This window comes from Prionailurus viverrinus, chromosome E3 (assembly GCF_022837055.1).
Source record: "Prionailurus viverrinus isolate Anna chromosome E3, UM_Priviv_1.0, whole genome shotgun sequence".
NCBI lineage: Eukaryota > Metazoa > Chordata > Mammalia > Carnivora > Felidae > Prionailurus > Prionailurus viverrinus.
In genome coordinates, this window is record NC_062576.1 from 5,549,657 (window position 1) to 5,573,623 (window position 23,967).

General features: G+C 45.3%; 1 protein-coding gene across 2 annotated transcripts in view; it reads left to right on the forward strand.

Annotated features, from left to right (window-relative positions):
* Positions 1-509: 509 nt before the first annotated feature.
* RSPH10B (radial spoke head 10 homolog B) overlaps positions 510-23,967 on the forward strand; it is a 64,221-nt gene continuing 40,763 nt past the window's right edge. For both annotated transcript variants that reach the window (XM_047838698.1, XM_047838699.1), the window contains exons 1-7: positions 510-673; positions 2,304-2,650; positions 8,373-8,448; positions 12,641-12,709; positions 14,446-14,619; positions 16,433-16,518; positions 18,074-18,194. In XM_047838698.1, the coding sequence (XP_047694654.1) occupies positions 2,400-2,650; positions 8,373-8,448; positions 12,641-12,709; positions 14,446-14,619; positions 16,433-16,518; positions 18,074-18,194 (777 nt within the window). In that variant the 5' untranslated portion in view covers positions 510-673; positions 2,304-2,399. The remainder of the gene's footprint in view (positions 674-2,303; positions 2,651-8,372; positions 8,449-12,640; positions 12,710-14,445; positions 14,620-16,432; positions 16,519-18,073; positions 18,195-23,967) is intronic.

Sequence of the window (23,967 nt, forward strand, 5' to 3'; positions counted from 1 at the left end):
GGCTCTGAAGATGTGGTTGAGGGGAGGGTCACGAAGCGGGGCACGATCCTGGATTGGCCGGGTGGGCCCAATCTACCCCGTGACTTAAAAATTGGAGAACCTTTCTCAGCTGATACCGAGGATGTAGGAAGGCCGCCTCGAGAAACTGGAAAAACAAAGAGATTCTCCTCTGGAGCCACCGAAGGAACCAGTCCTGCTGGACTCCTAACTTAAAATCGTAAGATGATAAACTCGTGTTGCTTTAAGCCAGTAAGTTTGGAGTAATTTGTTTACGGCAGTGGAAGCCGCCTGGATTCCTGTGTTATGGTGAAGATAAACGTTGCGAGGCCACGCGGCAATTAACAGAGCTGGGAAAACCTGCATCAGGTGCGTCCAGCTCCAGGTCGCCACCTGGACGTCTGGACCAGAGGGGCCGAGCCTTGTGGCTCAGCGGCTTTTCGGCCGGCGGTCCCTTTAAGGGCGGGGCGGAGCCTGTGGTTGCCTGGAGACCAGCCTCGTCGGTCGGGACGCTCCGCAGTCGCCGCACCATCTCCGCCTCCTCCTGGCTGCGCCCCTCCGGAGACCGGAGCCGGGTGGGCGCCCCGCCGGTGGTCCTGCGTGCGCCGCGGCCGACTTCCCGGTCGGGTCCGGCTCTTCCTCCGCCGGGCGGACGCGGCCCCCAGGACCTGAGCAGGTGCGGTGGGCAGGAGTTGCGGGGAACCCCAAGCTCAGAGAATGCGCGCCCCTTTTGTGCTGCCTAAGGAAGGAATAAATCGCCAGGGTAAAAGGGCCTCAAGCCAGGGGGACCAGAATGTAAACACAAGTTACTGGGAAACAGGACTCGAGGAAGGAGATGGGCCTTAGTTGCAGTGAATATTTCACCCAGAGACCGGAAACCTATCTGTAGCAAAGGCTCACCTGGGCTTCCCTGGGCTTCCCTGGGCTAAGGGCTGGAGGGAGTAATGCGGTTTGAAGGACAAGAAAAGCGGGATCATGTTGGTGAGAGCAAAGCCTAGGGGTGTCGTTGACTGGCAGGTGGGGTGTCCAGAGGATGCCATCCAAGCAGAGGGTGTGGGGGTGTCCCCTTGGACCCCTCAGGGTGTGAGGAGGGACCAGACCTTGCCCTTTACCCCAGGACTCATCTGTGTATATTGCTTGTTGCACTGGGATGTTTTCAATGAGGCCAGTTTGGGAGGCCATGAAAACTGTGGCTTTGGGGACCTGCCCGTCAGCTCCGTGACCTTGGGCAAACGTCACACGGCTCCTTTTCTGGCACGGGAGGCACTCAGTCTGGCATATGGAGTGGGCAGCCCAAGATTTCAAGTTCAAACACAGGGAAGTGACACAATAATCACAACATCATTGATAGTGTGCTGTATCCCACACTTCAGAGGTTTTCTGTGCATCATTTCATATAATTCTTACAAATGAGTCAAGGCCCTGTTTTTTCTGTTTGGTATCTGAAGCAGATGGAGTTTAACCTGCTTAAGGACACACAGCTGGTGAGGGGCAGTGCAGGAACCTGAACGCAGCTCTTGAGCACTTTACCATGCAGATAGATATAGATATAGATATAGATATAGATATAGATATAGATATAGATATAGATTAGTTTACCTATTTTTTGAGAGAGGGAGAGAATCCCAAGCAGGCTCCCCAACTATCAGCACAGAGTCAGACGTGGGGCTCGAACCCATGAACCACAAGGTCATGACCCAAGCAGAAATCAAGAGTCAGATGCTTAACTGATTGAGCCACCCAATCGCCCCTCCATGCAGACGTATTAAGAGATGGGCTTTCAAAGTAGGAATTGCCAGCATGTAAGACATTAAGGGTTAAGTAGCCATTTTTTAATGTATCGGGTTCCCTTCTTGCTGGAACACTATTTGAAAAGAAATGGTAGGCAGTGTTTCCAGTTTTTAAAAATTTTAGGAATGGGGTGCCTGGGTGGCTCAGTCAAACGACCGACTTCGGCTCTGATCATGATCTCGCAGTTCGTGGGTTCTAGCCCTGAGTCGGGCTCTGTGCTGACAGCTCAGAGCCTGGAGCCTGCTTCGGATTCTGTGTCTCCCTGTCTCTCTGCCTCTCCCCTGCTCAGGCTCTGTTTCTCTCTCTCTCCCTCTCTCAAATACATAAACATTAAAAATAAAACAAAAAAATTTTAGGAACAACCAATGCGATATTTTTATAAACTGGTGATACTTGATAATCATAATTTTTCAAGCTTTAAAGAGGAGAATGATAATGACATTGGGTTGTAAAGCTAAAATTTTAGCTACGGATGAAACCCGCAAGTATGTAGAGCTACGATTTTTCTTTTTCAGATAAAACCCATCAGCACTTTGAAGCAAACAGCTCCCAACCGAAGGAATCATTTGATACTTACATATATAAAGTAAACTTTAGGACTTCTAAAGACAATGGCGAAAGAAAAGAAAAGAGTGGAAAAACGGGCGGATAAGTTTTCCCGCTCTCCCTCCACTGATAATCCAGACTTTTCCACACCAGACAGCAATGCTGCTAGACAAGAACTGTCCCCCAGGGCTGCCCCACCATTGGAAACGCATCTCAGTGAATCAGGGCTCAGAAAAGAGTCCAATGACGATGCCCAGCTGAATGAAGACGCCACTCAGTACGAAGAGCCCATTCTCACCAAACTCATAGTTGAAAGGTGAATTTGATGGGTTGCGTCTTCCGTGTTCCCCTTTCTAGTGCTTTCATGCTCTGTTCTCTCTCTCTCTGCAATCTCTTATTGTGGCTTTCCCTGTCACTCCCCTAGGTGACTGTAAAAGTCTGTGTCTTCAGCCCTGGTCTCTCTCCTGGAGTTTTATATTCAAATTTATAACTCCCTCCTGAACGTCATCCAACCCGACTTCAAGCCCCCTGTGTCCAAAAGCAAAGACTGCAGGACTTGAAATAAGATCTGGACCGGAGTCCTGGCTCTATGACATCAACCCCATCCTTGAACCTTTCTGAGCCCCAGGTTCTTCACTGGGAAAAACACACCCCATAGATGGTTCCTCTGGGTACTGCCATGCCCCCCCCCCCCCCCCCCAGCCCTGGGCTTCTCCATTGGTGCCTATTTCTTTTTCTTTTTTTTAAATTTTTTATGTTTGTTTATTTCTGAGACAGAGCATGAGTGGGGGCAGAGAGAGGGAGACACAGAATCCGAAGCAGGCTCCAGGCTCCGAGCTGTCAGCACAGAGCCCGACGTGGGGCTCGAACTCACAAACTGTGAGATCATGACCTGAGCTGAAGTCGGTCGCTCTACCGACTGACCCACCCAGGCGCCCCATCCGTTGGTCCCTATTTCTGTACGGGCACCACCATCTCCCTCCCTATTAGGGCTGCCCTCCTCCTCTCCTGCCCTTTTGTATTTCTTTTCCCTCTGTGCTTCTCTCATTAACCCCTTTCTCTCTGCTTAGTTTTTTCATTCCCTCTTGACTGGGCTATTGGACTCACTTCCTAAATATTTCCCTGCTTCTAGGCTCTTCCAGGCCTCCTGTATGGATTTGCCCTCCTAATCGTTTACATACATCACTCCCGGGATTCGTTACTTGTCTGTGTAACAAGTCACCCCAGGGCATGGTAATTAAAACAAATATCTCACATAGTTTATGGGGGTCAAAAATCTGGGAGCAGCTTAGCTGGTCGGTATTGGGTTAGGATCTCTGGAGGTCCAGCCAAGATGTGAGTCTAGACTGCCATCATCTGAAGGCTTGGCCGGCTGCACAGTCGGCTTTCAAAGGGGCTCCCTGGCAGGAGGCCTCAGTTCCTCATCACACAGCAGTATGTCCTTTGGTGTCCCCACCACCTAGCAGCTGGCTTCCCCAGAGAGTAATCCAAGAGAGAGCTAGGGCAGAAGCCGTGTGTCTTTTAGGACCTGCTCTGTCATCACCCTCTGCCCTTTCTTTCTTTCTTTCTTTAAAATTTTTAATGTTTGTTTATTTTTGAGAGAGAGAGAGACAGAGCACAAGCCAGGGAGGGGCAGAGAGAGAGACACAGAAGCAGGCTCCAGGCTCTGAGCCATCAGCATAGAGACTGACATGGGGCTCGAACTCACAGACCTCGAGACCATGACCTGAGCTGAAGTTTAACCAACTGAGCCACCCAGGCGCCCATACCTCTGTCATTTCTGCAATACCCTAGTGGTCTCATAGGTCAGCCCTCTTCAGTGTGAGAGAGGATTCCACAAGGCTGTGACTCCTAGGAGGTGAGAATTGCTCTGGGGCCATTTTGAGGCTGGCTGCCACATTCTTAAAAACTTTTGATTTCTTAACATTGTCTACAGAATAAAACCCCTGAGCCTGATACTCTGACCGCAGCCTGCCTCTCTCCTCTCAAACTCAAGAGCCCAGTTAGACTTTCCCCCACAATCTCATTTTTATCTTTGCTTGCAAAGATGGCTTTGCTTCGTTTCTGAATGGTCAAATTCCAGCCTACTCTTCTGGTCCAAATCTTTCCTATTGATTCTTCCCAATAGGAAGTCATTTTGCCCAAAACTTTTTTTTATCATGCTTATCACGTTCTATCATGTTTTACTATATACATAGTATGTACTACTTTCTATCACATACATATGTAATATGGATGAATTACCATAATTTGTTTCCAAGTTTCAACTTCTCTACCAGGTGGAAAATTCTGTCCTAGCACAGACACGCCCAGAGTATCAAACACCAGACCTTAGGCATAGGGGATGCTCAGTCAAGATTTACGGTTTGAATGATTATCAGTGGCCATTTTTCTTTTCATTTCTTTTTATTTTTTTCTAAATATTGATTGTTTTGGGGGAGAGTGCAAACGGGGAAGGGGCAGAGAGAGGGGGACAGAGGATCCAAAGCGGGCTCCGAGCCGACAGACAGCAGAGAGCCCGATGTGGGGCTCGAACTCACAAACCATGAGATCATGACCTGAGCCAAAGTCGGACACCTAACCGACTGAGCCACCCAGGCACCCCATCTTTTCATTTCTTAATTGAAACCATCTGTCATCACACAACACTATTGCAATACCACTGGCGGTATTCCCTATGCTGTACCCTTTATTCCCCGGGACTTACTCCACAACTGGAAGCCTACCTCTCCCTTTCCCCCTCGCCCATTTGGCCGATCCCCCCACCCTCTTCTGCTCTGGCATCCACCAGCTCTCTGTATTTATGGGTCTGTTTTTGCATTTTGTTTGTTTTTTAGATTCCACATATAAGTGCAATTGTATATTTGTCTTTCTCTGACTTATTTCATGTATAATCCTCTCTAGCTCCATCCATATTGTTGCAAAAGGCAAGATCTCATTCTCTTTTGTAGCCGAGTAATATTCCAGTGCTTATATATACACCACATCTTCTTTTTCCGTTCATCCATGGACGTACACTTGGGCTGCTTCCAAATCTTGGCTCTTAGACACGATGCCGCCATACACAGGGGTGCATTTATGTTTTTGAATTCGTGTTTTCATTTTCTTTGGGCAAATACCCGGTGGGGGGGATTACTGGATCATATGGTTTTTTTATTTTCAATTTTTTGAGGTACCTTCATGTGGTTTTCCAGAGTGGCTGTACCAATTTACATTCCCACCAACAGGGCATGAGCGTTCCTTTCTCTCCACGTCCTCGCCAACACTTATTTCTTGCCTTTTTAAGTCTAGCCCTTCTAACAGGTGTGAGGTCATATCTCATTATGGTTTTGATTTGCATTTCCCTCATGGCGAGTGATGTTGAGCATCTATTGATGCATCTCTTGGCTTCCTGTGTATCTTCTTTGGAAAAAATGTGTATTCGGGTCCCCTGCCCATTTTTTAATTGGATCATCTGTATCTTGGTGTTGCGTTGTATAAGTCTTTTACATATTTTATGCATTAACCCCTTATTGGACATATCCTTTGCAAATATCTTCTCCTATTCAAGAGGTTGCCTTGTTTTGTTGGTGGTTTCCTTTGCTATGCAAAACCTTTCACGTGGATGTAGTCCCAATAATTTATTTCTGCTTCTGTTTTCCTTGCTGAGGAATCATGTCTAGAAAAATGTTGTTACAGCTGATATCAGAGAAATTACTGCCAATGTTTTATTCTAGGAGTTTTATGCTTTCTGGTCTCACAGATCTTTAATCCATTAAAAAAAATTTTTTAATGTTTGTTTACTTTTGAGAGAGAGAGACACAGAGTGTGAGCGGGGGAGGGGTAGAGAGAAAGGGAGACACAGAAACCCAAGCAGGCTCCAGGCTCTGAGCTGTCAGCACAGAGCCTGAGGTGGGGCTTGAACTCACGATCCTCAAGATGATGACCTGAGCTGAAGTCGGATGCTTAAATGACTGAGCCACCCGGGTGCCCCAGATTTGTACTCCATTTTGAGTCTTGTTTTGTACATGGTGTGATTTCGAAACTGGTCTCATTTCACTCTTTGGCATGTATCTGTCCAGTTTTCCCACCACCATCTACTGAGAGGCTGTCTTTCCCCCTTGGTGTATTCTTGCCTCCTTTGTTGTAGATTAACTGACCATGGAAGTGTGGCTTTAATGGACTGTCTGTTCTGTTCCATAGATCTATATGTCTATTCTTCTCCCAGCACCATACTCTTTTGATAACTACAGCTTTGTAGTAGATCTTGAAATCCGGGATTGTGATGCCTCCAGCTTTATTTCTGTTCTTCAAGATGGCTATTCAGGGGCTTTTGTGGTTCCATACAAATCTTAGTGTTATTTGTTCTAGTCCTGTGAAAAATGCTGTTGGCATTCTGATAGGGATTTCGTTGAATCTGTAGATTGCTTTGGGTAGGATGGACATCTTAACAATATTAATTCTTAATCCATGAGCATGGAATATCGTTTCATTTGTGTTGCCTTCAGTTTCTTTCATCTGTGTTTTATAGTTTTCAGAGTGTAGGTCAGGTCTTTCACCACCTGGGTTAAATTTGTTCCTAGGTATTTTATTGTTTTTGATGCAATCGTAAATGGAATTGTTTTCTTAATTTCTCTCTTATTTTATCAGTGTATTAGTGTATTCCATGTATTTCTGTATTCCATGTATTCTGTATTCCATGTATTTCTGTATTCTATTAATGTATAGAAGTGCAACCGAGGGGCGCCTGGATGGTTCAGTTGGTTAAGTGTCTGATTTTTGGTTTTGGCTCAGGTCGTGATCCCAGGGTCATAGGATTGAGCTCTCTGCACTGAGCATGGAGCCTGCTTCGGATTCTCTCTCCCTCTCTCTCTGCCCCTCCCCTGCTCGCATTCTCTCTGTCTCTCTCTCTGTCTCTGTCTCTGTCTCTCTCTCTCTCAACGTTTATTTATTTTTGGAACAGAGAGAGACAGAGCATGAACAGGGGAGGGGCAGAGAGAGAGGGAGACACAGAATCGAAGCAGGCTCCAGGCTCCGAGCCATCAGCCCAGAGCCTGACGCGGGGCTCAAACTCACGGACCGCGAGATCGTGACCTGGCTGAAGTCGGACGCTCAACCGACTGCGCCACCCAGGCGCCCCTCTCTCTCTCTCTCTCAAAATAAACAAACTTAAAAAGATTTTTAAAAATTATCATCATAAAAGACACATAACGTAGAACTTCCTATTTTCACCATTTTAAGTGTACAATTCAGGGGCACTAAGTACCCTCATCCTGTTGTACAACCATCACCACTATCAATTTCCAGAACTTTTTCATCATCCCAGACCGAAACTGCCCAGAACAAACCCTCACCTTCCATCTCTGCCTCTTTTCACTATTTCCTCCTGGCTGTTGGCTCTCCCTACAATCTCTTCTCCACACAGTGGCCATCCAGATGCTCTTTTTATGACATAAATCTGACCATGGCCAGCTCCCCTCTTAGAACCTTCTCCTGATTCCTCCTAGAGGAACCCCACCCCCCACCTCAGCGTCTGTCTCCTCTCCTCTTCTCTTTCTCTCTCCTTCCTGTTCTCCAGCTGGGCTGCCCTCCTTTCTGTTGGCTGAACTTGAGCTGTTGGCTCCTTCCTGCCACAGGGCCTTTGCACTTGCTGCATCCTCTTCCCAGAGTTCTTCTTAAGGCTGTTTGTTTTATGACCTGCACATCTCACTACAACTTCTGTGTCCTTCAAGAGGCCCTGACCGCCTGTACACAGCAGCCGCCGCCTCCTTATTCTCAGCGTCATTCCCCCATCATGTCTGTCATAAAAATTGAACATGATCTGGAATCCTCTTGTTTGTTTGTTTCCTCTTTGCTGCCTGTCTCTCCGCAGTCAGCTAGGGTCACCCGAGGGCAGGAACTTTCCAGTCTTGTTCACAGTGGCCCTCGGGGAACATCTGTTGAATGAACGAATGTGAAACATTGTTTGTACTTCTTCATTGATGTTAATTATGACTTTAACCCACCATGGCTTGTGGTTGCTCACACCACTCATTACCTTGAGCTTTATTTCTTTGCAGCTATGAAGGGGAAAAAGTCCATGGACTGTATGAGGGAGAAGGCTTTGCGGTCTTTCAAGGAGGCTGTACCTACCACGTGAGTTACGCGTCTCGGGGATGGGCAGGGAGGGGAGGACGGTGAGAATATTCTGGGAGAGTCTGAGATTTGTATCTCCAGAAAAGTCTGTTGAGTCTTCAAAAGAGATTGGAAGTACTTACTGCTGATTTGACTTTGAACCCAGTTACCTATTTTAAGGTAAAACCATGGATCCACACCTCAGAAGTCATCATTTTAGATTGTTTCCTTTTCCTGATTTTTAATAAATGTTTATGTTAGAGAGAGAGAGACAGAGCATGAGCAGGGGAGGGGCACAGAGAGAGGGAGACACAGAATCGGAAACGGGCTCCAGGCTCTGAGCTGTCAGCACAGAGCCCAATGTGGGGCTCGAACTCGTGAACCACGAGATCATGACCTCAGCCGAAGTCGGATGCTTAACCAACGGCGCCCCCCTTTTCCTGATTTTCGTTTATTGTCCAAACAACCTGAAGGCGACTGGAGCAAATATCAAAGAGTAAAATCCCAGTGTTGTCACCCCTTTGCCATTAAATGTTTTGGACACGCCGCGTCCCTTTAATTCCTCGAATGGGTGTATCAACATTTATAGGGCCTACTGATTTCGTAGATAACATCTTGAAACTTTTTTCACTTATGAATAATTTGCTGCCTTGCTACATGCTTTTCGTAACTTAAATATTTTGCGGCAAAATATACATAAAACCTACCATTGTAACCATTTTTGAGTACAGTCAGGGGCATTAAGCACAGGACCCTCCCCAGCCTCCACCTCCAGAAACCTTCATCCTCCCAAACTGAGACTCTGGCCCCAGTTAAACACCAGCCACCCCCGTGTCTTCCTCCGTGATATTTAAAATACTGCATAGCTCTCTGATTTACTGTTCATGACTACACCATAATTATTAGATCACTTTTGAAGTGTTTTCATTTTTTCCCCATCATTAGCAATGGCACAGTAGATCATTCAGATTATCAAAGAAACGTGTGCTTTTTAAAAAAAAAATAATTTACCAGGGCGCCTGGGTGGCTCAGTCGGTTAAGCATCCGACTTCAGCTCAGGTCATGATCTCGCCATCCATGAGTTCAAGCCCCGCATCGGGTTCTGTGCTGACAGCTCGGAGCCTGGAGCCTGCTTCGGGTTCTGTGTCCCCCTCTCTCTGACCCTCCCCCGTTCATGCTCTTTCTCTGTCTCAAAAATAAATAAAAATTTAATTTAAAAAATAAATAATAAATAAAAATAAAAAATATAATTTATTGTCAAATTGGCTTCCATACAACACCCAGTGCTCATCCCAACAAGTCCCCTCCTCAATGCCCATCACCCACTTTCCCCTCTCCCACACTCCCCCATCAACCCTCAGTTCTCTGTATTTAAGAGTCTCTTATAGTTTGCCTCCCTCTCTCTCTGTTTGTAACTATTTTCCCCTCCCCCTCCCCCATGTTCTTCCATTAAGTTTCTCAAGTTCCGCCTATGAGTGAACACATAAGGTATCTGTCCTTCTCTGACTTATTTCGCTCAGCATGATACCTTCCAGTTCCATCCAGGTTGCTGCAGATGGCAGGATTTCGTTCTTGCTCGTTGCCAAGTAGTATTCCATTGTCTCTATAAACCACATCTTCCTTATCCATTCGTCAGTCGATGGACATTTAGGCTCTTTCCGTAATTTGGCTATTGTTGAAAGCGCTGCTATAAACATTGGGGTAGAAACGTGTGTTTTCAATAAGAACAAATTTTTGTGGTTGGGGTCAGAAAGCAGGGGTTTCAGTCCCCTGATTTTTCCCCCCACTAAACATACAACGTGTTCTTATTCCTGCATCATGTAAACTCTTAAAAACGCCATTAGCGTGCCTGAATAATAGTCATGAATGTGGCCGTCCCGTCTGGCCTCGGCCAGTTTTGGAATCAGCTGTTGCGTTCATGCTGATCAGTCTCCTTTCACCAATCCGGGCGCTAAGTGCACTGCTGTGTGAATAGGACCGAGTGTGGAGGCTGCTTGAGATCCTCTCTCTCCCCCCACCCCCTGCCTGCCTCTCTCCCCTGCCCGGTGCTCACTCTAAAATAAAAAAAAATTTAAAAATCAACCAGCGACACCCAGTTCTCGATTACACAAGATCGACCCCTCCCAGGCTGCTGAGGACACAGTATCGGCTCCCACTACCCCAGAGGGTCTTGTCTCCGGTGGCCTTCGGTCCACAGTGACCCGGTAGCTCCAGCCTGGCCCAGTGGCCTTGCCTTAACTGTTGATGTGGGGCAAATACCCCTCCATTTCTGAGATCTCCTCCCCACCACTGTCTGCTGCTTGCTGGGTAAACTTTCCGTATTTTCCTCAGACTCAAATTATTTTGATTAAAAATAATCATCTGTTGGGGCGCCTGGGTGGCTCAGTCAGTTAAGCATCTGACTTCGGCTCAGGTCATGATCTCCCGGTTCATGAGTTCAAGCCCTGAGTCAGACTCTGTGCTGACAGCTTGGAGCCTGGAGGCTGCTTCGGATTCTGTGTCTCCCTCTCTCTCTGCCCCTCTCCCACTTGTGCTCTGTCTCTGTCTCTGTCTGTCTGTCTCTCTCAAAAGTGAATAAATGTTAAAAAAAAATTTGTTTTAAATAATCATCATTCGGCTCTCCTTTAAATCGCGAGAACGGCAGACCCAGCAGAATGACTCTACTGTGGCCCCAGGCCCCGAGTCAGACCGTGGGTATGTCACATGTTTAGATCACAATCCCCTAAAGATAGACAATGAAGCCAAACATTTCATGGAACATTTGTCCTTACCATGTAGACACAGCATGATCTTTTCTAGTGTAGTTTGTTAATTAAAGCGCCAGTTGTTGCGACCGTAATTGATTCCATAATACAAACAACAGCCGGCCTGCGGCTGGAAAGCCCCTGGTTGCCCCGTGGTTTTCCTCAATGCCAGCCTGTCTCCTGTGAGCCCAGGCTAACCTGGACGCCTAACAAAATGTGTCTTCTTGCCAGTGAGCTAGGGCCGTGGTTCCTGAGTGCGGTCCTGGGGACCAGCAGCATTACCTGGGTATTTTTTTTTTCAAAATGCTCATTCTTGGGCAACAGCCCAGACCTGCTGATGAATTAGAATCTCCAGGGTGGGCCCAGCAATCCCCAGGTGATTTCTGAAGCATGCAAGAGTCTGAGAACCACTGAATTAGGGCACTGTTACATATTCCCCCTTCGCCCACTGACTCTAACAAGGTGATTCTAAGGAACAGCTAGGAGTACTCTTTTTTTTTCTGAGTTTATTATATACTTATTTTGAGAGACACAGAGAGAGAGAGTATGCACAAGCTGGGGAGGGGCAGAGAGAGAGAATCCCAAGCAGGTTCCGTGCTATCAGCACAGAGCCAGACGTGGGACTCGATCCCACAATCCGTGAGATCATGATCTGAGCTGAGATCTAGAGTCAGATGCTTAATGACTGAGCCCCCCAGGCGGCCCAAACTGGGAGTACTTTTCAGCCTCGTTTTCCCTGATTACATTTAGGCATTCAGGCGTGCGAAGTTTTCGGTGACTAGTTCCTATGTGTTAACCACAGACACTAAATATAAGTGGACCCTCCTGACAACTGTATATTGTCTACATAGAGGAATATTCAGGGGGCATGGGCGCACCCATACGGGTAAGTCCCAGTAAGTGGAAAACAGACGAGCGTGAAATTTACAAATGGGGTACTTTCTAACATCCAGTTAACTGTTTTAACCAGGTCTACCTAGTTTAAATAATTTTTAAAAAATCCTTAAACTTTGAAATGCAAAACCAAAAGCATATGAATTCTTTTAGACTGTGGAATTTTTACCTAGCTTAATTAGGAAGACACAGACTGAACTTAAAACTCACGTTTAAGTGTCACACAGGACTGCTTGGTGTAGGTTTTGGGGAATTTGGATGAGCGTATTCATGCAGATGGAAGTGGGATGGGGCGCCTGGGTGGCTCAGTCGGTTAAACGTCCAACTTCGGCTCAGGCTGTGATCTCACGGTTCATGACTTTGAGCCCCACATCAGGCTCTGTGCTGACAGCTCGGAGCCTGGAGCCTGATTCGGATTCTGTGTCTCCCTCTCTTTGTGACCCTCCCCCCTCAAAAATGAATAAACAGTTTAAAAAATAAAAAAGAAAGTGGGATAAGGCTCCATTCTGAGAACTAAAACCAGCTGTTACGTAGAATCAATGGTCCTAATGGTTTGTTGTTGTTCTGTTTTAAAGGGTATGTTTTCAGAAGGACTTATGCACGGACAAGGGACTTATGTTTGGGCCGATGGACTGAAATATGAGGTAAAGTATGTCCGTGTTATAGTTTTCCACTGTAATTAACACAATGTAACGGTCAGCTTCCCACAATCAAACATACTACTGTCACAAGAGTAATGCAGCTCACGGGTCTAAAAAAGTCCACAGAACCCAGGCGCCTGGGCGACTCAGTAGCTTAAGCGTCTGACTCTTGATTTCAGCTCAGGTCACGATCTCGCGGTTCGTGAGATTGAGCCCTGAGTTGGGCTCTGCGCTGACAGCTCAGAGCCTCCTTGAGATTCTGTCTCTCCCTCTCTCTCTGCCCCTCCCCTACTCTCTCTCTCTCAAAATAAAAAAATAAACTTAAAAAAAAGACCCCAGAACCAAAGAATACAGGTGAAAAGTAACTTGTTAACTGCACGGGACCCTCCGCCAATCAGTACTGCGTTCATCCTTACACTCTAGATGTCTCCTGGGCGGGCACAGCACCCGTGCATTTATTTGGCCTGTCTTACTCTTCACAAACACAAGTATAGTTTATTGTACACTCTCGTCTGTCCCTTTAGTTTTTGGAGATCGCACCATAGCCGTTCGTCCAGATCCACCTAGTTTTACTGGCTGCTTTTATTCTATGATGTGGGTTTCACTTAACCCATCTTGCCGGTTTAAAGGGAATATGTATTTTTTAAATCGATCGCTAGAAGGCTGTTCTCAAACTCGCAATTGCAGGGTTGCTCGTGATGGGGTTTATAAGTGGTAGTGATGACCTTTAAAACCTATGCACATATGCTCATATTCAAACAGCAGCCAGATGAAGGAAGCAGAGACAAGTGCCGGCCAGGTGGGCAGTTCACTGGGCCTGAGAGCGGGAGACAAGCCACAGAGGTGGAGGGGCCCCTGAAGATCTGGTGGTTTGGGGCCAGCCTTTCCAGGGACATTCTTCCCCTGCAACACCCTGGCTTCTAGCCTGTGGCCCTTGGTTTATCGTCTCTGGAAGTTCGAAGGCGGGACTCCTAGGAGGCACAGACCCTCCCACGCCAGCCTAGACAGGAGGGTTTATGGGTGGGATTTGGGCTGTCACAGAAGTATCTTCAGGGAGGTCAGCTGGCCTCATGGGATCTGCCCGGCGATCAGGCCAGGCTACCCTGTCCTCTTTTCTCCATTGGCTGGCCGCCTCCAGCCAGGTCTCCTTCCTGAGAGAGAATCCGGTGGCTCAGGGCTGTGGTGCATGGAACTGCGTGCTGCCCACTCAGCTGACGTCCTGGCCCCAAGCAAAGCGGATTCTCTGGAAGTCACCCACAGGGCGGGCGGTTGGCTGGTGTGTCTACAGAATATTTTGATGAACCACAGGCAGAAAGAAGGGTTGGCATGAGTTGATCACTAAGCCGGGCTAATCACCAGAGTCCCCTGGAGAGAACACAGGATCCCAGGGCATTGGGCTTCCTTCGAGGTGGGTTCCAAGACTCTAAAGTTCCCGAGGCCGGGATCGCAAACCACCACTCTTCCACGTCACCTGTTTGCTTCTTGGAGCCTTCTCTGCACTCAGCTATTTTATCCTGCTGGTGCTTCTGCCCAGGAGAGGGGAGGTGAGAGAGGATGGAGTGTGTAGAGAAGGAGGGAGGAGGGTGGAGGCTGGGGGAGGGGGGCAGATACTCCACTGTTTCCGTGGAGGAGAGACAGGAATAGTATCCAGTAGTCAAGGAGGCATCTCAGTCTGGCCCATAGGAGAGGGGTCTGTCTACTGCCTTCTTTCTCTCACTCTCAGGGTCGTTTTGCCCTAGGGGGAGTTTGTGAAGAACATGCCCATGAAGCATGGCGTGTACACATGGCCGGATGGCAGCACCTATGAAGGAGAAGTGCTACACGGCGTGAGGCACGGATTTGGCATGTTCGTATGTGGCACGCACCCCGTGTCCTACATCGGCCAATGGTGTCACGGCAAGAGACACGGGAAGGTGGGTGAGGCGGCCACTTGACTCCCGTCCATAGATAGGATGAACAAATAGAGGTGTGGGAGGTAGGGGGCTGTCCTCCAACTATGGTCCCTTCTTGTTTATTGACGTGAAATCCACATCACACGAAACTCACCATTTCAGAGTCTGCAATTCAGCAGCATTCAGTGCATTCTCAGTGCTGTGAGACCACCACCTCTGTCTAGTCCCAGGACATTTTCATCGACCCTCCAAAGTACAGCCCTGTACCCACCAGGCAGTTATTTCCCACCCGGACCCCCCGGTGGCCACCCTTCTGCTTCCTGTCTCTATGGGTTTACCTACTCTGGATGTTTCATGTGAATGGAACCCTATGTTATGTGGCCTTTTGGATCTGGCTTTTTTTTATTCAGCATCATGTTTTGAGATCCATCCATGTTGTAGGTACTTAATTCTTTTTTGTGGCTAATAGTCCACCATATGGATGGACCACATCTTGTTTATCTGTTCATCCATTGATGGGCACTTGGGCTCTTTCCATCTTTTGGCTTCTGTGAATAGCACCACTGTGAACGCGTGTGTAAGGATTATTTGGGTCCTTGTCTTCAGGTCTCTGGCGTATAAACCTAGGAGTAGAATATGGTAACTCGATGTTTAACGCTTTGAGGAACCTCCCGACTGTTTTCCACAGCATCTGGCCCAATTTACATTCTCACCACTACCACAGGCGATACTTTTAAGCAAGGTTGCTATTTCTGGCACTATTTGCTTTTGTATCGGATGATAAAATACCGCAGCAGTGTTTTCATAAAATGTTATAAGAAAAGAAACAGTCTACCGTTATAATCATCATTCGACTCGAATATAGACAATTCTGTCCATTGGCTTCCCTTCCTTTCCCTTCCCTTGTTCAGCTCATAGTGGATCAATTCAGACTGGGGGTGGTGGCAGCTTCTAGACAACGGCCCCTGGATGGCTGCACGAAGGAACAAGCCAGCGTGGTAATGGAGAAGAAGATAGAAAAATCACACACTCACACACACACACACACACACACACACACACACACACACACACACAAAGAAATAAACCACCGAATAAAGAAGCAACCTGAGGCCATTCAGTGAAGGTCCTCATACGTGCATGGTGACTAGTACTATTCGTCAGAGGAGTCACTGAAGAAAGGTTACACCATGTTCACTTAAACTTGGAGGCAGTCTTGGGGTGCCTGGGTGGCTCAGCCGGTTAAGCGTCTGACTTTGGCTCAGGTCACGATCTCATGGTTCGTGAGTTTGAGCCCCGCGTCAGGCTCTCTGCTGACAGCTCAGAGCCTGGAGCCTGTTTTGGATTCTGTGTTTCCCTCTCTCTCTGCCCCTCCCCTGCTCCTCTGTCTCTCTCTGTCTCTCAAAAATAAATAAATGTTAAACTCGGAGGAAGTCAAATAAGGTGACAAGTGGGTAAAACGAAAGTGGTTTGGGTACATAAAAGGGACTGGCCTTCAGTTACACAGAAGGTGCTACTACTCGGTTTAGGTAACAACACAACGGGATTGTTCAGGTACTTACTTGACTCACAGTTATCGAATATAATATATATAATGATTAGCCCTAATGTGACGCCTCACTATTAAGGAGTCATTGATTGGTGGCATCTCTTTCTTACTTGGTGGATACTTCACCATTTTCTCGATTACAAGACAGAAACATATCACGGATTAAATGTCTTGCCTTCATAGGACATTGACTTCCACATAGTTCGGACTCCTTTAATTTATCTTTGTCTTTAATAAACATTTGCTGTATGACTTGCTTTGTTAAAATCATATTATTTGTTTTAGGGCTCTATTTATTACAACCAAGAAGGTACCTCTTGGTACGAGGGGGACTGGGTATACAACATCAAAAACGGCTGGGGGATAAGATGGTAAGTATTACCACGGCCGCTCTGGGGGGGTGGGGGGAAAGGGTGTGGGGGCCCAAATGATTTTCACTTAGGTGCTTAAAGATAAGGTGCAGAGGGGCACCTGGGTGGCTCAGTTGATTAAGCATCCAACTCTTGATTTGACTCAGGTCATGATCTCAAGGTTCGTGGGTTCGAGCCTCGTATTGGACTCCATGCTGACAGCACAGAGCCTGCTTGGGATTCTCTCTCCCTCTCTCTTCCCCTCCCTGCTTGTTCTCTCTCTTCTCTTTCTCAAAATAAATAAACTTTGAAAAAAAAAGATAAGGTGCAGAAATTTCGGAGAACACATTTTCTATATAAGCAGGGCGGAATATTTCAATTCACCCCAATGGAATCTCCATAGTGATGAAAATATTCTACAGAAAATTTAAAGGAACGTTATATTAAGTGAGATCTAATGATACAACCATACTTTATCACATGTAGAAACTTTGTTCTCTCGTTCATGGATATCTTGTATGTTTTCAGAAGACTCTTGACATGTTTGCTTGATTTTAGATCGAGCTGATGGAGTCATATATTTTAAGGATTGAAATATTTGGGGGCGAGGGGTGCATGGGTGGCTCAGTCAGTTAAGCATCTGACTTCATCTCAGGTCATGATCTCATGGTTCGTGGGTTCAAGCCCCACATTAGGCTCTGTGCTGACAGCTCAGAGCCAGGAGCCTGCTTTGGATTCTCTCTCTCTCTCTCTCTCTCTCTCTCTCTGTCTCTCTGTTTCTCTGTCTCTCAAAAATAAATGTTAAAAAACATTTTTTAACAAAAAAAAAAAGGGAGCAAAAATGTTAACTAATCATACTACTATACGGAGTTGTTTTTAAAAGATTTAAAATCCCTGCTCTTATCCTCCTTATCACCTTAATTAAATGATCAGAGGATTTAATAAAGTGGGTTGTCTTATCCCTAAGATGATGATTTTTACCGCCTGTCCATTTGAGGAGACTGTATGGGCACAAGGGTTGGATTTCTTCAAAGGTGTTTAGACAAAAAGTTTAAAGGACAGTCTTCTTAGGGGCACCTGGTGACTCAGTTGGTTTAGCATCAGACTTCGGCTCAGGTCATGATCTCGAGGTTCATGAATTTGAGCCCGACGTCGGGCTCTGTGCTGACAGCTCGGAGCCTGGAGCCTGCCTCGGATTCTGTGTCTCCCTCTCTCTCTGCCCCTCCCCTGCTTGAGCTCTGTCTCTTTCTGTTTCAGAAAAATAGGTAAACATTTTAAAAAATGTAAAAGAGGGGCGCCTGGGTGGCGCAGTCGGTTAAGCGTCCGACTTCAGCCAGGTCACGATCTCACGGTCCGGGAGTTCGAGCCCCGCGTCAGGCTCTGGGCTGATGGCTCAGAGCCTGGAGCCTGTTTCCGATTCTGTATCTCCCTCTCTCTCTGCCCCTCCCCCGTTCATGCTCTGGCTCTCTCTGTCCCAAAAATAAATAAACGTTGAAAAAAAAATGTAAAAAAGTCTTCCTAAAGATAAGTGTTGTATATAAAATAACCGATTGTTTTTCATTTTTCTCGGTCCCAGTTACAAGTCTGGAAACATATATGAAGGTCAGTGGGAGGACAACGTGCGTCACGGGGAAGGCAGGATGAGGTGGCTGATGACCAACGAAGAGTACACGGGGCAGTGGGAGAAGGGCATCCAGGTACGGCGCCCGTGGGTGTGACCCGAATGCACCCAGACGGGGACGCTGCTGATGCCCTGCACACGCATCACTTGGTATATCATCCGGTCACCTGAAACTTCAGCACTGCTAAATTTAGAAACCCAGGGGTGCCTGGGTGGCGCAGTCGGTTAAGCGTCCGACTTCAGCCAGGTCACGATCTCGCGGTCTGTGAGTTCGAGCCTCACATCAGGCTCTGGGCTGATGGCTCAGAGCCTGGAGCCTGTTTCCGATTCTGTGTCTCCCTCTCTCTCTGCCCCTCCCCCATTCATGCTCTGTCTCTCTCTGTCCCAAAAATAAATAAACGTTGAAAAAAAAAATTAAAAAAAAAAAAAGAAACCCAAAGCATGATTTGCTGGTCCAGACCATCTTTTTTTAGTGCCATTTTATTATTTAGGTTTCTCTAAAGGTCTTACACATGGGTGAACAACAAAATGGTTTTTTTTTTAATATTTATTTTGAGAGAGAAAGAGTGTGTGAGTCGTGGGGGGAGCAGAGAAAGAGAGGCAGAGAGAGAACCCCAAGCAGCCTCCACATGGTCAGTGCAATTTGTGGGCTTGGCCCCACAAGCCATGAGATCGTGACCGGAGCCAAAACCAAGAGTCGGACCCTGAACCTACTGATCGACCTAGGCGCCCCCAAGCAAGCAGATCTCAATTCCCATGGCTCGTGTGTAGACCAAGACTATTATCTATGCCTTAGGAGCTGTGTATTTCCCGCACAGAAAAGAGAGGCTTCATACGGTTAGTTTTATATGGTTTATACAAGCTTGGGTTTTCTGATAATATCTGCATATTAATCTGGTAATTAGGGGCCTTGCTGAACTCACATAATATTTCTGGTCAGTATTTTGTAGGTTCTTTGGGATTTTTTTTTTTTAATTTTTTTTTTCAACGTTTATTTATTTTTGGGACAGAGAGAGACAGAGCATGAACGGGGGAGGGGCAGAGAGAGAGGGAGACACAGAATCCGAAACAGGCTCCAGGCTCTGAGCCATCAGCCCAGAGCCCAACGCGGGGCTTGAACTCACGGACCGCAAGATCGTGACCTGGCTGAAGTCGGATGCTTAACCGACTGCGCCACCCAGGCGCCCCAGTTCTTTGGGATTTTTTAATATAGACAATCCCGAGCACGGGTGCAGGGGCAGACAGCCTCGCATTGGGCCTGAGCCTAGTGGGAAAGCATTCAGTCTTTCATCATGGGCGATGTTTGCTGTGGATTTTTCAGGGATGCTCTTTATCAGGAAGAGCCGTCATTTATTAGGAGGAAGCGCTCTAATTCTTCATTTGCTTACAGTTTTTATCATGAATGGATGTGAAGTTTGTCCAGTGTTTTTCTGCCTCCATCGGGAGGATCTGTGTGGTTTTTCTTCTCTAGTCTGTTGATCGTGTTGAATTACGTTGATTTATTTTCTTAAAAAAATTATTTTACTATTAAAATAAAATTAAGTTTTTAATTTTAATTCCAGTTAACGTACAGTATTCTATTAGTTTCAGGTGTGCAATTTAGTGACTCAACACTTGTATACATCACCCTGTGCTCATCATGACAAGTGCCTTCATCCCAGCACCTGTTTCTTCCACCCTCCTGCCCACCTCCCCTCTGGCAACCATCACTTTGTTCTCTGTAGTTAAGAGTCTGTTTCCTGCCTCGACTCTCTCTGGCTCTCTCTCCGTTTTTTTTTTTTCCCTTTTCTAGTTTTGCTGCTTAACTTTGCTTGTATTTGTCTTTCTCTGACTCCTTTTGTTTAGCATTAGCGTCTCTAGCTCCATCCATGTCATTGCAAATGGCCACATAATCTTTTCGATGGCTGAGTAATATTCCATTGTGTGTGTGTGTGTGTGTGTGTGTGTGTGCGCACGCGCGCGCTCACATGTGTGCATGTACCACATCCTCTTTACCCGTTCATCAGTCAGTGGACACAGCTCCTTCCATATCTGGGCTGTTGAAAATAATGCTGCTATAAACATGGGGGTGCATGTATCTCTCAATTAGTGTTTTTCTGTTCTTTGGGTAAATAGTAGTGTGATTGCTGGATTCTAAGATAGTTCTATTTTCAGTGTTTTGAGGAACCTCCATACTGTTCTCCACAGTGCCTGCACCAGTTTGCATTCCCACCAACCGTGCAAGAGGGTTCCCTTTTCTCCGCATCCTCACCAACACCTGTTGTTTCTTGTGGTGTCGATTTTAGCCATTCTGACAAGTGTGAGGTGATACCTCATCATAGTTTTGATTTGCATTTCCCTGACGATGAGTGGTCACGAGTATCTTTTCACGTGTCTCTTGGCCATCCGTATATCTTCTTTGGAGAAATGTCTGTTTGTGTCTTTTGCCCATTTTTTAATTGGATTGTTTTTTGGGTGTTGAGATTTCTGAGTTCTGTATATATTTTGGATTCTAGCCCTTTATTGGATATGTTATTTGCAGACATCTTCTCCCATTCCGTTGGTTGCGTTTTGGTTTTGTTGATTGTTTCCTTCACTGTGCAGAATCTTTTTGTCTTGATGAGGTCCCAATAGTTTATTTTTGCTTTTGTTTCTCTTGCTTCAGGAGACAGATCTAGAAAAAAACTGCTACAGCCGATGTCACAGAAATTGCTGCATATGCTCTTTTCTAGGATTTTTATGGTTTCAGGTCTCACATGTAGGTCCTTAGTCCATTTTGAATTTTTTTGTCTATATAGTGTAAGAAAGCGGTCCAGTTTCATTCTTTTGTATGTGCCTCTCCAGTTTTCCTATTAGCATATGTTGAAAAGACAGTCTTTTCTTTAAAAATAGTTATATTTTTAAAGTTTATTTTTTGAGACAGCACAAGTGGGGAAGGAGGAGAGAGAGAGAGAGAGAGAGAGAGAGAGAGAGAGAGAGAGAGAGAGAAAATGAGAATGAGAGAGAGAATGAGAGTATGCCAAGCAGGCTCCATGCTGCCAGGGCAGAGCCCAATATGGGACTCAGACTCAGGAAACTGTGAGATCATGACCTGAGCTGAAACCGAGTCGGGTGCTTAACCAACTGAGCCACCCAGGTGCCCCTGTGTTGTTGTTGTTGTTGTTGTTGTTGTTGTTGTTTAGTTTTTTTATTTCTTTTGAGAGAGACAGAATGTGAGCAGGAGAGGGGCAGAAAGATGGAGACATCCAAGCAGGCTCTGTGCATGGTTGGCACAGAGCCTGATGCAGAGCTCGAACTCACGAAACTGTGAGATCATACCTGAGCCGAAATCAAGAGTTGGACACTCAACTGACTGAGCCACCCAGGTGCCCTGAGATTGTCTTTTTCCCATTGGATACTCTTTCCTGCTTTGTCGAAGATTAATTGCCCATATAATTGTGGTTTTATTTCTGGATTTTCTATTCTGTTCTATTGATTTATGTGTCTATTTTTGTGCCGATACCATACTGTTTTAATTACTACAGCTTTATAATAGAACTTGAAGTCCAGAGTCATGATGCCTCCAGTTTTGCTTTTCTTTTTCAAGATTGCTTTGGCTATTTGGGATCTTTTGTGGTTCCATACAGATTTTAGGATTGTTTTTTTCTAATTCTGTGAGAAAAGCTGATGATACTTTGATAGAGTTTGTGTTAAATCTGTGGATTGCTGTGGGTAGTATAGACATTTTAACAGTATTTGTTCTTCTAATCCATGAGTATGGAGTGTCTTTTCATTTCTTTGTGTCTTCTTCAGTTTCTTTCATCAGTGTTTTATAGTTTTCAGAGTATAGGTCTTTCACCTTTTTGATTAGTTTCATTCCTAGGTATCTTATTATTTTTGGGTGCAATTGTAAATGGGTTTTCTTAGTTTCTGTTTCTGCTGTTTCCTTATTGATCTATAGAAATCCAACAGATTTCTGTATGTTGCTTTTGTATCCTGTAACCTTATCGGATTCATTGTTCCGTTCTAGTAGTATTTTGGTGGAGTCTTACAGGTTTTCTATACTGAATATCACGTCATCTGCAAATAGTGAAAGTTTGGCTTCTTCTTTGCTGATTCGAGTGCATTTTATTTCTTTTTGTTGTCTGATTGCTGTGAGTAGGACTTCTAGTACTATGTTGAATAACAATGGTGAGAATGGATATTTTTTGTCTTGCTCCTGATCATATTGGAAAAGCTCTCAGTTTTTCCCCATTGAGGATGGTATTAGCTATGGGTTTTTCATATGTGACCTTTATTACATTGGGGTATGTTCTAAATCTCCTTTGTTGAGGGTGTTTATCATTGAATGGATGTTGTACTTTGTCAAATGCCTTTTCTGCCTCTATTGAAGTGATCATGTTGTTCTTGTCCTTTCTCCTATCGATGTGATGTGTCACATTGATTGATTAGTGAATATTGAACCACCCTCATAACCCAGGAATAAATACCACTTGATTGTGGTGAATGATTTTTTTTTAATGTATTGTTGGATTTGGTTTGCTAGTATTTTATTAAGAATTTTTGCATCCATGTTCCTCAGGGATACTGGCCTGTGGTTCTCTCTTTTTTTTAACATTTATTTTTTATTTTAGAGGGGGAGGGGATGGGCAGAGGGGGAGAGAGAGAGAAAGAGAGACAGAGAGAGAATATGAATATGAATGAATGAATCTTAAGCAGGTTCCATGCTAAGAATGGAGCCCAGTACGGAGCTAAATCCCACTATCCTGGGATTGTGACCTGAGCCGAAATCAGGAGTCAGATGCAACTGACTGAGCCACCCAGGCACCCCTCTGGTTCTCTTTGTTAGTGGATGTTTTATCTGGTTTTGGTATTAGGGTAATACTGGCCTCAGAGAATTAATTTGGAGGTTTTCCTTTTCTATGTTTTGGAATAGTTTAAGAAGAATATGCATTAACTCTTCTTTAAATGTTTGGTAGAATCTGGTCCTGGACTTCTGTTTGTTGGGAGGTTTTTTGGTTTTTTTGTTTTTTTTTTTATTATTACTGAGTCAATTTCTTTGCTGGTTATTGGTCTATTCAAATGTTCTATTTCCTCCTATTTTGGTTTTGATAGTTTATATGTTTCTAGGAATGTATCCATTTCTTCCAGGTTGTTCCACTTCGTTAGCCTACAGTTTTTCATAACATTCTCTTAGGATTGTTCATATTTTTGAGGCGTTGGTTGTTATTTCTCCTCTCTCATTTGTGATTTTATTTGTTTGAGGCTTTTCTCTTTTTTTCTTGATAATTCTGGCCGGAAGTTTATCAATTTTGTTGATTGTTTTTCAAAGAACTAGCTCCTGGTTTCATTGATCTGTTCTATTATTATTTTTAGTTTCTATATCATTTATTTTTGCTCTAAACTTTATCATTTCCTTCCTTCTGCTGATTTTAAGTTTTGTCTGTTGTTCTTTTTCTAGCTCCTTTAGGTGCAAATTTAGGTTGTTTATTTGAGATTTTTCTGGCTTCTTGAGGTAGGCCTATATTGCTGTATACTCTCTTCTTAGGTCTGCTTTTGCTGCATCCCAAAGGTTTTGAGCCATCGTGTTTTCATTTTCATTTATTTCCATGTACTTTTTAATTTCTTCTTTGAGTTACTGGTTAACCCATTTATGCTTCAGTAGGATGTTCTTTAACTTCCATGTATTTGTGGTCTTTCCAAATTTTTTTCTTGGGGTTGACTTCTAGTTTCATAACATTGTGGTCATATGCATGGTATGATTTCAATCTTCTTGAATTTGTTGAGGTTTGTTTTGTGGGCTAATACATGATCCATTCTGGAGAATGTTCCTTGTGCACTCAAATGAGTATTCTACTGTTTTACAATGGAATGTTCTGAATGTATCTGTT